Raw genomic sequence first — 15032 nt, forward strand, 5'->3', positions numbered from 1 at the left:
TCAAATCGATTTTGTATATAAGTTGAGAAATTTCGGTGGAAAAGTATCATTCAGCTTTAGTCTTTCTAGATTTCACATTACAACCTATCTACAACAAAATGTACAAGGTATGAACTCACAATAGTTTAACTTTAAATCACTTTTCTAATATGTTTTGCTTTCAGATTGTTCTGGTTGCTTTTGCGCTCTTTGGAGCCATCGCTGCCCAGCACTACTACCAGCAGGGTCATCAACAGGGTCATCACGAGGAGGAACACTACGCGCCTGCCCACTACGAGTACGCGTACGACGTTCATGATGACCACACCGGAGACGTGCACGGCCAGAAGGAGTCCCGCAAGGATCACACCACCCAGGGCGAATACTACCTGATCGATGCCGATGGCCACAAGCGCACCGTGACGTACCACGTCGATGGCAAGAGCGGATTCATCGCCCAGGTCCACCGGGAACCGATCAAGGGATACCAGGCACCGCAGCCACAGGTGCACAAGGTGCTGGCCGTCCCAGTGAGCCACGGGTACCACCATTAGAAGTTTATGTCATAACTAGTGAAATTTAGCACAATTTTATTCATTAAAATGATTCAAAACAAATGAAAATCCATATTTTTGCGTTTTTAATTTTTTTTTCGTGAACTGCCCATGTTCCCATAAATGTCCCATATGCAAAAACAGCATGCTGAGGAAAACGCATTTGAAGTTTGTCCCACACATAAGGCTACATGTCAAGTTTTCGCGAAAAAACTTGATTTCCTTATGATTTCTAGAACAAAGTACTGAATGTTATATGCTCTTCAGAAAGAGCACTCAATTTTGAATCAAACTGCATCAATAACTCAAAAGTGATGAAAATGCATATGGGACAAGATACCAATTTATCACAAAACTATGAACTTTTTGCATAACTTGAAACCTTAATCATTCAACCATGTTTAGCTGATAAGGTTATTTAATCAAGAAAGTTCTTGAAGTCTTCATTCTCATAAATATTTTCAAACGATTGATTGTCTGTAAATAACAAAAATTTCACATAAAGTATATGCGGTTGGTTGTGTTTAAAATTTAATAAGTGTAATATGACACATATTAAAAAAAAAAACATAAAACATTCGTTCAAAGACGTACATTATTTATGTTAACAATAAAAATAAATCAAAACATATAAAAAGTTGTTAATGGAAAAGAATCTCTTGGAGGTTTTATGCCAAACTAGATGTAGAAAAAATATAAAATTAAATAAATAAATTGTTCGCTCTGCAGCATTTCCTTGGCGTTCTCGATTGCGAGATTTCTTTAGAAACTGGATGTCCAAATTTATGATTGTTAAGGCAATTGCAAACCTCTTTTAAACCTAAACTTCCATCCACCCCGGGATTCGAACTGACGACCTTTGGTTTGTGAGTTCAACTTCCTACCAGCGACTCCACCGAGACAGGACCCAGGGAGACGACTCCTACACAGCAAATTTTGGATTGCCATATCAGTCAAATAATTAACTGAATGCGATTCAGTAATCATCACTTTAGCTGAAATTCGGTAATGAACAAAAACATTGCTGAAAAATCAGTAACTGCATATCTGTCAAACTGAAATGTCACTTATGACTTATTGATAGGATGCTGCCGAGAGAAAATCCTCTTCCAAACATGTTGTGTTTTTTTATTTTGTATTGCGATCTTTAGAAACCAAGGTAAGAAAAATGTCAATAACAAATGCCTCTATGATAACCACCTGTTTTTCAGGTTTGGACGATTGATGAAATACATGTATAAATAATAGAGTGTAACAAAAATGACTTTTTGGCGGGCATTCAAGGGTTTGTTCCGGTGGGCATACTAAGCCTAAATCCAAAATATGAGCTTGATTGGACGTAACAGGAGCTGGCGCTCCGCCTTTCAATTTTAAATGGGATTTAACCCGTAAAAAAAGATTTTTTCAAAAATGTCACTTTTTGAGGCATTTTGGCCACTGAGGCGTTTATTTTCAACATCATTGGCCAGATCCTTGCGCATCTTTTAGTATATATGACATTGAAATTTGGAGCACCCTGGAGCTCGGTACAGACCTTCAAAGTTTGGCATTTTTTCAAAAAATCGGTTCCGGCAAAAAAGATATGCGTCGCGCCTCGCGACGCCCTAGACGCCATTTGATTTTGCCGGGGCCGATTTTTCGAAAAAATGCCAAAATTTGACGGTCTGTACCGAGCTCCAGGGTGCTCCAAATTTCAATGTTATATGTACCAAAAGATGCGCAAGGATCTGGCCTACACGCCAATGATGTTGAAAATAAACGCTTCAGTGGCCAAAATGCCTCAAAAAGTGACATTTTTGAAAAAATCTTTTTTTACGGGTTAAATCCCATTTAAAATTGAAAGGCGGAGCGCCAGCTCCTGTTACGTCCAATCAAGCTCATATTTTGGATTTAGGCTTAGTATGCCCACCGGAACAAACCCTTGAATGCCCGCCAAAAAGTCATTTTTGTTACATCCTAATAAATAACAGTACTGGAAACATTTTCAATGACAAGCAAATTAAATTTCGATAACTGAAATGCCGGCAACGATTGCTGAATCTTCAGCAAATGAACTGTTAAGCTGCCACAAAAAATTACTAAATTTTCAGCAAAATGATTTGACGTTTCTTTTGACAAAGGACTTTGTCTTAAAGCTCTATCTGCGGTGTCAATGCAAAATTTTTCGAAAATGTAGCGTTACCGTCGCATGCCCTCGGCGTGACATTCTGTTTCTGTTGCGTGGATGCCGTGCCAACTATTTAAGCTAAAAGTTAGCCTCTGGAGGATTTAGTGTCCATCAGACTTTCATCAAAGACGGACCTTACGTTGGGAATTTTATTGCTCACACTCACACGCACACGTTGAAAGAAACAGGTGGTGCACAAACCTGAGGGAGGTCCGAGAAGATATTGACGGTTGCCATAACGGTCACCGGAATACCGAAATGATTGGGAACAATTTGGTAGGATATCGGCCACACCCGGAGTGGCCAGTGCCCTGAGGGAAGGTTCTATCGGGGACATTTATCGAACCATACGACTTGGGGCAATATGGGTATCAAAATTCATGGTTTTTGATACTGGTAATGAAAACGGCCATTTTGGCAGGATTGGCCACACTCGGAGTGCCCATTGCCCTGAGGGAAGGTTCTACCGGGAGGACATTTACGGAACCATACAAATTTGGGAATATGGGTATCAAAATTCATGGTTTTTGATACTGGTAATGAAAATGGCCATTTTGGCAGGATTGGCCACACCCGGAGTGACCAGTGCCCTGAGGGAAGGTTCTTCCGGGGGGACATTTACCGAACCATACGACTTGGGGCAATATGGGTATCAAAATTCATGGTTTTTGAAACTGGTAATGAAAATGGCCATTTTGACCGGATTGGCCACACCCGGAGTGGCCATTGCCCTGAGGGAAGGTTCTACCGGGAGGACATTTACGGAACCATACAAATTTGGGAATATGGGTATCAAAATTCATGGTTTTTGATACTGGTAATGAAAACGGCCATTTTGGCAGGATTGGCCACACCCGGAGTGACCAGTGCCCTGAGGGAAGGTTCTTCCGGGGGGACATTTACCGAACCATACGACTTGGGGCAATATGGGTATCAAAATTCATGGTTTTTGATACTGGTAATGAAAATGGCCATTTTGACAGGATTGGCCACACCCGGAGTGGCCATGGCCCTGAGGGAAGGTTATACCGGGGAGATTTATTGAACCATAGGAATTGTGGCAATATGGGTATCAAAATCTATGGTTTTTGATACTGGTAATGAAAATAGCCATTTTGGCAGGATTGACCACACCCGGAGTGGCCATTGCCCTGAGGGAAGGTTCTCCCGGGAGGACATTTACGGAACCATATAAATTTGGGCAATATGGGTATCAAAATTCATGGTTTTTGATACTGGTAATGAATACGGCCATTTTGGCAGGATTGGCCACACCCGGAGTGACCAGTGCCCTGAGGGAAGGTTCTTCCGGGGGGACATTTACCGAACCATACGACTTGGGGCAATATGGGTATCAAAATTCATGGTTTTTGAAACTGGTAATGAAAATGGCCATTTTGACAGGGTTGGCCACACCCGGTGTGGCCATTGCCCTGGTGAAGGTTCTCCCGGGAGGACATTTACGGAACCATACAAATTTGGGCAATATGGGTATCAAAATTCATGGTTTTAGATACTGGGCATGAAAATGGTCATTTTGACAGGATCGGCCACACCCGGAGTGGCCATGGCCCTGGTGAAGGTTCTCCCGGGAGGACATTTACGGAACCATACAAATTTGGGCAATATGGGTATCAAAATTCATGGTTTTTGGTACTGGTAATGAAAATGGCCATTTTGACAGGGTTGGCCACACCCGGTGTGGCCATTGCCCTGGTGAAGGTTCTCCCGGGAGGACATTTACGGAACCATACAAATTTGGGCAATATGGGTATCAAAATTCATGGTTTTTGATACTGGTAATGAAAATGGCCATTTTGACAGGATTGGCCACACCCGGAGTGGCCATTACCCTGAGGGAAGGTTCTACCGGGGAGATTTATTGAACCATACGAATTGTGGCAATATGGGTATCAAAATCCACGGTTTTTGATACTGGTAATGAAAATAGCCATTTTGGCAGGATTGGCCACACCCGGAGTGGCCATTGCCTTGAGGGAAGGTTCTTCCGGGGAGACATTTACCGAACCATACGACTTGGGGCAATATGGGTATCAAAATTCATGGTTTTTGAAACTGGTAATGAAAATGGCCATTTTGACCGGAATGGCCACACCCGGAGTGGCCATTGCCCTGGTGAAGGTTCTCCCGGGAGGACATTTACGGAACCATACAAATTTGGGCAATATGGGTATCAAAATTCATGGTTTTTGGTACTGGTAATGAAAATGGCCATTTTGACAGGATTGGCCACACCCGGAGTGGCCATTGCCCTGAGGGAAGGTTTTCCCGGGAGGACATTTACGGAACCATACAAATTTGGGCAATATGGGTATCAAAATTCATGGTTTTTGATACTGGTAATGAAAATGGCCATTTTGACAGGATTGGCCACACCCGGAGTGGCCATTGCCCTGAGGGAAGGTTTTCCCGGGAGGACATTTACGGAACCATACAAATTTGGGCTATATGTGTATCAAAATTCATTTTCCGAACAATACTTGTTTTGGCAATTTTTTCGTTTTTTGGCAACTTATTTCCACAGAGGTGCCAATGATTGCAAACATTAAATTAGAATTAATTATTAATGATTAAATAAATTGGCAAAGAATTAAAAAATATAAATAAAAATAGAATTACTTTTTAGAGTTTTGTACAAAGTTCTTTGTCATATTGGTCATGTAGAACATAACCACCTGCACCTTTTTTCTGAAATTTCAGTTGTTTTGACAATCATTTTACAGAAATTTCAGTTAATCATCTGTCAAAGTGACAAATATCAGTTAATTGAGAATTTAGTAAAATGTAAATTACTAAATCGTTTACTGAAATTTCAGTAGATGAAAATACAGTAAAGCTTTACTGAATTTCAGTAAAAAAATTGTGTGTACACCTGGAATGAGCTAACTATAGCTAACTATAGTATACCTAACCTCTAGGTTAGACCGGGGCCAACATAAACTTCCCTGTCCGACAGGAGGCGTGACCCTACACCACGGTTCCGGATATGTAGAAAAATATGTGTAACTAAATCCTTGGGGATAGATTCGGAAATGTATTCGTTAGTTTTGATTATTGTGATCCAGCTTAAAAAAAATCATCTAATTAAACGTATTCTAACCTTCCCGCAGGCATACTTGTGGAAGCATCCTGGAGAATGTTGAGGCGATTTCTTCTTTTCTTAACGGCCATCCTCTGGGATGGAACATTGTATTTCTGCAAGTGCAAAATAAACGCAGTCAACTCTCTGACTGTCTGACTGGCTGCCTATCTAGTCAAGGGAAAGGGTCAAATTCAAGGGGCCAAAAAGTCCCGTACCCCCGATGTTGGCCCCTCTGATTAAAGCCTAACCTCAGTCAGAAAAGCAAAATCAAAAGTTTGCAAAATCAATTTTGTTATTCTATCAAGCATATTTTTTGTAGGATAACCAACTACTTTTTCTTAGACAGCAAATCAATCTGAAAACCACTAATCACAGATTTTAGAATTATAACATGAACAATTCGCAATTATGTGTAGCCTTTTGAGGAAAAACTAATGGTTTATAATAGCACAAGAATGATACATTCTTCAATATAAAAAGTGGATATGTGAAAACGAAGGGACCTACTAAGGAAGGTTCTAGGGATCTATCTTTCATGAATGAAAAGGTTGAGGATTATAATGTTCCAACTTTACTTTCGATTTGTTTATCAGTTACATACAAATTTGACTACAATTTGGCTATTATATTTCCACTTCTTAATGGTGATAGTACGCCTTCTGCACCGGGACGGCCAGCACCTTGTGCACCTGTGGCTGCGGTGCCTGGTATCCCTTGATCGGTTCCCGGTGGACCTGGGCGATGAATCCGCTCTTGCCATCGACGTGGTACGTCACGGTGCGCTTGTGGCCATCGGCATCGATCAGGTAGTATTCGCCCTGGGTGGTGTGATCCTTGCGGGACTCCTTCTGGCCGTGCACGTCTCCGGTGTGGTCATCATGAACGTCGTACGCGTACTCGTAGTGAGCAGGCGCGTGGTGTTCCTCCTCGTGATGACCCTGCTGGTAGTTGTGCTGGGCAGCGATGGCTCCGAAGCATGCCACAAACAAAGCAACAGACAAGATCTAGAATGTTGATAAATTTGTCTTAAGATATGGCGTTTTCAGACAAATCTGTCACCGCGCCACCATTGGTTTTGCTTCCGCGCCACAGGAGCGCGGTGACAGATTTCTCTAATATCCGTATATTTTGTTATTTTCTACAGTTGTTTGCTCAGCGATACCTTAGCTGACATTATGACTTGGATTTTTGTAAATCGGAAACAAACTCGTGAAAAGCTGTACTGGAACTGATGCATACACCATGAAACTGCTTGCAATTTATAATGCATTGCAAATTTCCCACACCAAGCTTTATCAATCAGGACTCCTTTCCTTTTTTGGGGGCTCGTTTGTTGCAGCAATAGAAGATTTTATCATTCGAAAGTCGACCTAATGTTTGCACCAAGGAAGCTGCAAAAAGTTTTCACGTTAACTGGTTCTCACTGAGAGCAGTTTCGCGTTATCATGTCATATTGAATGTTTTAGGACTATTTTAGCCGTGTCCATAAAATAACTAAATCAAGTAGAAACGAGTTTAGCAGTCGATTACTTTCCAAATTTTCTCAAAAGGCTAAAAATTTGACAAAAATGCAACTTATTGAAATTATGGGCCATACCAAGGATAAAAACTATCATCAAATAGAAAAGAAGGGAGAGATATCTTATTGACCTGTTTCAACAACTTTCTACTATATTTGTCGCCTAAGTGAGGTCACATACAAGCTTGTGCCAAATGTAGTGAAAATGTACTATTAACAGATGCTAACATTCGAAAAAGATTCAATATATAAGCAGTGTGAAGTTATTGACCTGATATCAGTGCAGTCGATTGTCCCATTCTTCAAAGATCTACCATTAAAACTATTCAACAGTAGACATGTCGCTCAAGGTAATTGTACTGTTCTTTCGAATCAGAAATAAATTTCTATACTAATATGAACATTACAGGTCACCATCGTTCTCCTGGCTTTCGTTGGCGCCATCGCTGCCCAGCATTACTACCAGCAGGGTAATCAACAGGGTCATCATGAAGAAGAACACCACGCACCTGCCCACTACGAGTACGCGTACGACGTCCACGATGACCACACCGGAGACGTGCACGGCCAGAAGGAGTCCCGCAAGGATCACACCACCCAGGGCGAATACTACCTGATCGATGCTGATGGCCACAAGCGCACCGTGACGTACCACGTCGATGGCAAGAGCGGATTCATTGCCCAGGTCCACCGGGAACCGATCAAGGGATACCAGGCACCGCAGCCACAGGTGCACAAGGTGCTGGCCGTCCCGGTGCAGAAGGCGTACTATCACCATTAGGAAGGAAAGGAAATGTAATAGTCAAATATAATAAATTATGCTTTTAGGGATTTTTTAAACTTTATTTGTCCTTTTTTATTTTTTTCACATATTGTTATGGCGTTTTCAGACAAATCTGTCACCGCGCCACCATTGGTTTTGCTTCCGCGCCACAGGAGCGCGGTGACAGATTTCTCTAATATCCGTATATTTTCATATATTTTTAATATCAATTTCCCTTGTAAGATTTTCGAGCTTACAGGTTTGGTCATGGTTCTGAAAACCCTCATACGGCCTAAATAGGCTTTTATGGCCTACTTTAAACCTATAATGTTCTTTTTACCTTCAAGTGAATTAGGGTTGATTTAAAAAAATTAGTTTTCTTGTGATCAGAATGATCAGAAAACCTTTTTTTTATTCCATTTTATGAACTTGAAAAAAAGCAAGGTAATCCACTTTAACGACCCCCGGGTCTTTTGTGGTCTCTGTTGCCAGTTTTTGCTCATTTCTGGGTGACCGAAGGTTATGTGTGGTGAGTCTCCCAGAAACCCTTTTTCGCAATTGCTGTGTGAGTTGGCGGAGAATTACCCTTATATTTTTAAATAGTAAATTTTGTTAAGGTTTTTTTTCAGTCAGTAGTTGCACAATTATAAAGTCTTGCACCATAAAAATATGGTATTTTCGTATAGAATACATGTACATAAGGGTGGTTCAAATCCGGGTTTTTTCGGGGCCCTGAAAACAAAGTTCATCCCATAACTTCGCGGGAAAAAAACCTCAAAATATAGTTTCTTGAGAAAAGTTGTTCTTAATTTTATGATGGTCCTACATATAAAAAATTGTAAAAATTGAATGGCTATATAAATGACTTGAATTTGATAATTTTTGCGCCCTCCACAGGTAAAAATTAAAACTGTAGCTTTTCTGCATTGTCGTAATTTTCGTAAATGGACCAAGAATCGATAAAAACACTGTTGGATGACTTGTTTTTACCATATCGTTGTATTTGAGCATCATGTTAGTTTCATATGACCCAATGTCACCCCCTCTAAGGGGTTTTATTATTAACTGTTCAGATTTATTTATTAACTTGAAACCAAATCTTGAGAGCTTATGTATATCAAAATTACTGGAATCGGGAATCAACAAAAAAAAAAAAACAATATTTTTAAGTACGTTTGAGTTAGTTTGATACAAAATTAAATGTTCACTTTACAAAGTTGGCTTGGTGGCAAAATTCCAACTCAGCTCATGGCGTTCGAAGGCTTGAATGGTGAGGCAATCCAAACCATTTACACTTATCCTCTTATCACTCCATACTATTTTGGCGGATTTTCTGGAACCATTTCATCGCACAAATTTATACGGATATTAGAGAAATCTGTCACCGCGCTCCTGTGGCGCGGAAGCAAAACCAATGGTGGCGCGGTGACAGATTTGTCTGAAAACGCCATAACGACACATGTAAGGCAGACGTTTGGTGAAAAAGTGTCGATCTCCGCCAAACTTTTCACCGACATGACATGAGAAAACTAATCGATTTCAAAGAAATTCACCAAAATTGTAGGTTTAACAATACAATTCTAATCTTCAAAATCGAAAACTTTGCTGATAATATCACATCAATCGGGAGAGACCGTTCTAAAAATACTGAGCTTGCGGGCCAAAATTAAATTTAATAGATTTCAAAAAAAATTCAATTTAAAATAAAAGAAACCACAAAATAACGGTTTTTTGTCGGTATTGTTAATTTTATTGTTTCAGGTATTTGAAAAAAGAGTTTTTAGCTGAATGTATTTGTGTTTAAAAAAAAAATAATTAAAAATTGTTTTTATAATCCGAAAATGGTGACATTACAATTGAACAATTCATCAAAAGGCGTGATTTTATCTATAAGTTAAGTGTGGCTAATGAAAAATCGTTAAGAGCCAGAATTCAACATTTATTTCATCGAAAATTCACTATAATTCAAATTATTTTTAATAATCCCAAACATGCTCCAATGATTCTAAATGCAAAGGAATGCATATTTCATTAATTTCAGCTGATTACACTTATTTTTTTTTGAAGTTTTGAAGTTTTTTGAAAATAAATTTATGCTTCTGGTTTTTCGAGCCATTTTTTTAATAATGGGGGAGGGGTGGGTTGATCGACGAAAGCTTTGTAAAATATTTGCAACAAACTTGATCCTGCGATTTCCACATTTTGTCTGATTGAATCAGTTGGTAGTCAACCAGATTTGTCATTTAACTGTAATGAGTTCGAATCCCGTAGGAAGTGCAATGTAAGTTTGAGGGCCAGTTCATAAAAGGGTCATTATGATTTGCAAATTAATAAAGAAAACTTATAATTTTGCAACTATTACAGTATTTTACCTAAGTCAAACTTGAACGTTTTTAAAAATATTTTCAAAAATGTTTGATGAAATTTTTGACGATTGAAACGTGTGGATTTTTTTTAATTATACAAATTTTTTGAACTATTGATTTGTATCCTAATGTGGGGATCAAAATATTGATACATCATAAGTTTTTTTATATTACCAAAAAACAAAAAAGATTCGCAAATAAATGTTTAAAATAAACCTTAATTTTTAAAAAGGATAAAACCGCGGGCCATACTTTGGCCACCCTTGTCATAGAGGATTTACCTACAAAGTTGAAGCCATATTTAATAAATATAGAATTTAGTAATGCTAATTTTCATCGAAAATAAACACATTTTGTTTTATAAAATGTTATATTTTGCTACATTACGCTAGATTGGTGAATTTGACTATGAAATTTGTTGACTACACTCCTTAATGGTGATAGTACGCCTTCTGCACCGGGACGGCCAGCACCTTGTGCACCTGTGGCTGCGGTGCCTGGTATCCCTTGATCGGTTCCCGGTGGACCTGGGCGATGAATCCGCTCTTGCCATCGACGTGGTACGTCACGGTGCGCTTGTGGCCATCGGCATCGATCAGGTAGTATTCGCCCTGGGTGGTGTGATCCTTGCGGGACTCCTTCTGGCCGTGCACGTCTCCAGTGTGATCATCATGGACGTCGTACGCGTACTCGTAGTGAGCAGGTGCGTGGTGTTCCTCCTCGTGATGACCTTGCTGGTAGTATTGCTGGGCAGCGATGGCGCCAACAAAAGCCAAGAAAACGATGGTTACCTGTAACATTCATATGAGTTTAGTAATTTCATTCTGATTCAAAAGAACAGTACAATTACTTTGAGAGACATGTCTACTGTTGAATAGTGGTTGATCTTTGAAGAATGGGACAATCGACTGCACTGATATCAGGTCAATAACTTCACACTGCTTATATATTGAATCTTGTTCACCTGTTGATAGTATGTGTGATTGTGCGTATCTTGAGCCATTTCACTACGTTTTGGACAAGCTTGTATATGACCTCTCTTTGGTGACACATATAGTGGAAAGTTGTTGATACAGGCAATAAGATATCTCCGGCTTCTCTATTTTTGTTTAGTAATATTTAGTTTTACTCTTTTAAAACTGATATCTTTAGTTTAACGGCATGTATGCAAAACTGTAAGCCATTTTAGAAAATTTGGCAAGAAGTTGATTGCTAAACTCGTTTCTACTGGATTAAGTTATTTCATGGACACGGCTAAAAATAATCCTAAAATATAAAACTTGACATGATAACACGAAACCACTCTCAGTGAGAACCAGTCAACATGAAAACTTTTTGCAGTTTCCTTTGTGCAAACATTAGGTTGACTTTCGAATGACAAAATCTTCTAGTGCTGCAACGAACGAGCCCCCAAAAAGGAAAGGAGTCCTGATTGACAACGCTCGGTGTGGGAAATTTGCAATGCATAATAAATTGCAAGCAGTTTCATGGAGTATGCATCAGTTTCAGTTAAGCTTTTCACGAGTTTGTTTCCGCTTTACAAAAATCCAAGTCATAATGTCAGCTAAGGTATCGCTGAGCAAACAACTGTAGAAAATAACAAAATATCTTAAGACAAATTTATCAACATTCTAGATCTTGTCTGTTGCTTTGTTTGTGGCATGCTTCGGAGCCATCGCTGCCCAGCACAACTACCAGCAGGGTCATCACGAGGAGGAACACCACGCGCCTGCTCACTACGAGTACGCGTACGACGTCCACGATGACCACACCGGAGACGTGCACGGGCAAAAAGAGTCTCGCAAGGATCACACCACCCAGGGCGAATACTACCTCGACGTCGTCGTGCTATCTTGTCGCACCCGCCATTTTGACGTTCCGAGAAAAACGCGTTTTAATGTTTGACCTTGAATATTCAAAAACGAGAGCACGCAATGTAAACAATAACAATCACGTTTTGTTTGGCTCACCATTCTGTGCATTGTCCCAAAGTTTGGTTGAAGTTGGTTGCTGGAGTCCCGAGTTATAATTACAAATGTTTACGGTAGTCTAGCTTGTACGTGTGACAAACGCATCCTGACTTTCCTGGCCTGAAATCCCTTCGGCCTTTTGTCGCACTTACATCAATTTTCATGGAGTGACAAGATAGCACGACAAGATTGAAACCACTTTCATATATGAAGTGACAAAAATGCACGGAGTTTTTTCGGTTTTTGTTGAATATCTCAGGATTGAAATCGAATTTTGGGGATCTGTGAAGGTCAAAAGGTGAGGCATTGTGAGCTGCACAAAATGGCGTTCTTAACTCAATTTGGCCCAAAATGCACGTACGACAAGTTAGCACGATGGCGACGACCTGATCGATGCCGATGGCCACAAGCGCACCGTGACGTACCACGTCGATGGCAAGAGCGGATTCATCGCCCAGGTCCACCGGGAACCGATCAAGGGATACCAGGCACCGCAGCCGCAGGTGCACAAGGTGCTGGCCGTCCCGGTGCAGAAGGCGTACTATCACCATTAGAGTTGTTATAAAATACTAGTCCAATTATAGAATAATAAAGTGAATGATGCATGTTGAGTTTTCATACGTAATTTGTCTGTGTTATTCATTTTCCTCCAGAATCGCATCAATACGAACAATCCATAAATTTCAAAATGTTAATTTCATATTTTTTTATCCTTTTTTAAATTGAATTGTTTCTTTCATTTGGCCAAAGCTTTTGCTAATTAAATTTTTTCATGTGTATAACTGTCAGCTTGATTTATGAAAGATTTTTTGGATAATTTACCTTCAGTTCTTAGTTGGTTTTCAATTATTGTTCTATTCAATTTCCTTACAAAGCATATTTATCCAATAAAAGATCCAAAAGCTATCTTAAGCTTGTGAAACCTTGTGAAAATCTGGATTAACATTAGCCATTTCTGATCACTTTTTTCATTTTAATGCAAAATAAATAAAATTAGCAAGCCAATTTTTTTTTTTAATCAGCAATGGTATTTTTTCAAAAAATTAAAAATAAATCCATTTTAAATCCTTTCCTCTCGTACAAAGGGTCATTGTAGTCAGAAAAATATGGTTTATCGTTGTGAACAATATTAAACTTAATTTTTGTACTCAATTGTTCTCGCGGGGCAGCGAATGACCGAAAGGTTAAAGCTTCCGGAAATAAAGTAATTAACAACAACAACAACAATTGTTCTCGCGATAACACTCAGAGCGATATAATTCGTAACAGCAAACTTGCCATTTCGTAAACATTTAAACTTTTATAAATGACCTTGATGATTTGACTCAGTAAATCACTGTTTATTTTGAGACTGTTTTTAAAACGTTCAAGTAATATACACTCTTATAGCAAAGAGCAATTTATAAGCTGTTTATACGACACAGTGTTATATTGTTTATTCCTTAATTAATCTGAACATTTCCTTAACAGATTATGTTATATGTTTTGTTATAACACGGGATCATATCGGCAAAGTGTACGGATTTTTTCTCAGCAAGAGTTGGTAGCCTTAGTCATGATATAACACATAATTAGTACAGCTCTCTGTCGAAAAAATGTTTAATATTACCACTATTTTTTTTAAATTTATCTCTATTTTTGTAAAATGTCATTTTTCAGTCATAATATTTTCTCAATCACATCAAAAAATAGGTAATACTTAAGGCTACCAACTGTACGGATTTTTTCCTTACCATACGGATATTCGACACTCTTTGCGGATTTTTAACAGGCCGGAATTTTTGTAAGGAATTTTCGCATGATAAGGATTTGTACGGAATTCTAACTACTTTTTAAACACTGAATTGCTTTTTTTATTTGGTCTTTTGCTAACTAGACATTTTATTTTTATTTTACTGAGAGTTTGATTTAAAAAGGGAGATTATCAATAAGTCTAATATTTTTAAAAGGGTCCTATATACTATTGTCTTTCATATGTTGATAGGACCTTTTTTAAAAAAAATCGAATTGTTCTTTTAGAAATTCCTTACTAAATATATTTATCCATTAAAAGATCCAATGGCCATCTAAAACTTGTGAAAACCTTTGAACATTTGAATTAACAAATCTAGAGATTTTCTTTAAAGGTCCTGTTGTGTTTTACATGTTACGATTTTTTTTTTGAAATGTGTTTGTGAAAACACTGAGCACGATATTATTCTTTAAAGCAAACTTGACATCTCGTAATCTTTTAAACATCAAAAAAAAACACTAAAAAAGTTTTCAAAATTCTCCCATTTTCCGTTAGGCCGTTGCAAATATGTTTCAAAGTTTATGTGGCCCCTTCCCCCCCCTCCTGCTTAAAAATCTGTCCAGAAAATCAGGGGGCAAAAAAATATTTTTTCAAAAATCTTCAAAATTTTAATGAAAATAGAATTAAATCAACTAAATACAATCTAAAATGCATTTTTCTGCATTTGGCATGCCTGGGCTGGATTAAAAATATTTTGAGTTTTCACGAAATTACAATGCAGAATTGCGGTGTTCTATGTACTATTTTTTTTTACAAAAAAATAAAATTTTCGTCAATACTTACATAATTTGGAAACTAATGATTGCAAAACAACTGGTT

At 38.6% G+C, this 15032-nt stretch overlaps 3 protein-coding genes and 2 pseudogenes across 3 annotated transcripts; 3 read left to right on the forward strand and 2 right to left on the reverse strand.

Annotated features, from left to right (window-relative positions):
* LOC120424920 (larval cuticle protein A2B-like) lies at positions 1 to 606 on the forward strand. The gene is made up of 2 exons (XM_039589213.2): positions 1 to 107; positions 165 to 606. Exons 1-2 carry the CDS (start codon positions 99 to 101, stop codon positions 531 to 533), a joined length of 378 nt encoding a protein of 125 aa, XP_039445147.1. The 5' UTR covers positions 1 to 98; the 3' UTR covers positions 534 to 606.
* Positions 607 to 6417: 5811 nt separating this feature from the next.
* LOC120424923 (larval cuticle protein A2B-like) lies at positions 6418 to 6695 on the reverse strand (annotated as a pseudogene).
* Positions 6696 to 7553: 858 nt separating this feature from the next.
* Positions 7554 to 8159, forward strand: LOC120424915 (larval cuticle protein A2B-like). The gene is made up of 2 exons (XM_039589208.2): positions 7554 to 7672; positions 7732 to 8159. The coding sequence occupies exons 1-2, from the start codon at positions 7661 to 7663 to the stop codon at positions 8101 to 8103; spliced, it is 384 nt and encodes a 127-aa protein (XP_039445142.1). The 5' UTR covers positions 7554 to 7660; the 3' UTR covers positions 8104 to 8159.
* Positions 8160 to 10802: 2643 nt separating this feature from the next.
* LOC120424916 (larval cuticle protein A2B-like) lies at positions 10803 to 11358 on the reverse strand. Its single transcript, XM_039589209.2, has 2 exons — positions 11302 to 11358; positions 10803 to 11242 (listed from the first exon to the last, which is right to left on the reverse strand). Exons 1-2 carry the CDS (start codon positions 11311 to 11313, stop codon positions 10883 to 10885), a joined length of 372 nt encoding a protein of 123 aa, XP_039445143.2. The 5' UTR covers positions 11314 to 11358; the 3' UTR covers positions 10803 to 10882.
* Positions 11359 to 12213: 855 nt separating this feature from the next.
* LOC120424917 (larval cuticle protein A2B-like) lies at positions 12214 to 12975 on the forward strand (annotated as a pseudogene).
* The last annotated feature ends 2057 nt before the right edge of the window (positions 12976 to 15032 follow it).

This window comes from Culex pipiens, chromosome 2, assembly GCF_016801865.2.
Source record: "Culex pipiens pallens isolate TS chromosome 2, TS_CPP_V2, whole genome shotgun sequence".
Taxonomy (NCBI): domain Eukaryota; kingdom Metazoa; phylum Arthropoda; class Insecta; order Diptera; family Culicidae; genus Culex; species Culex pipiens.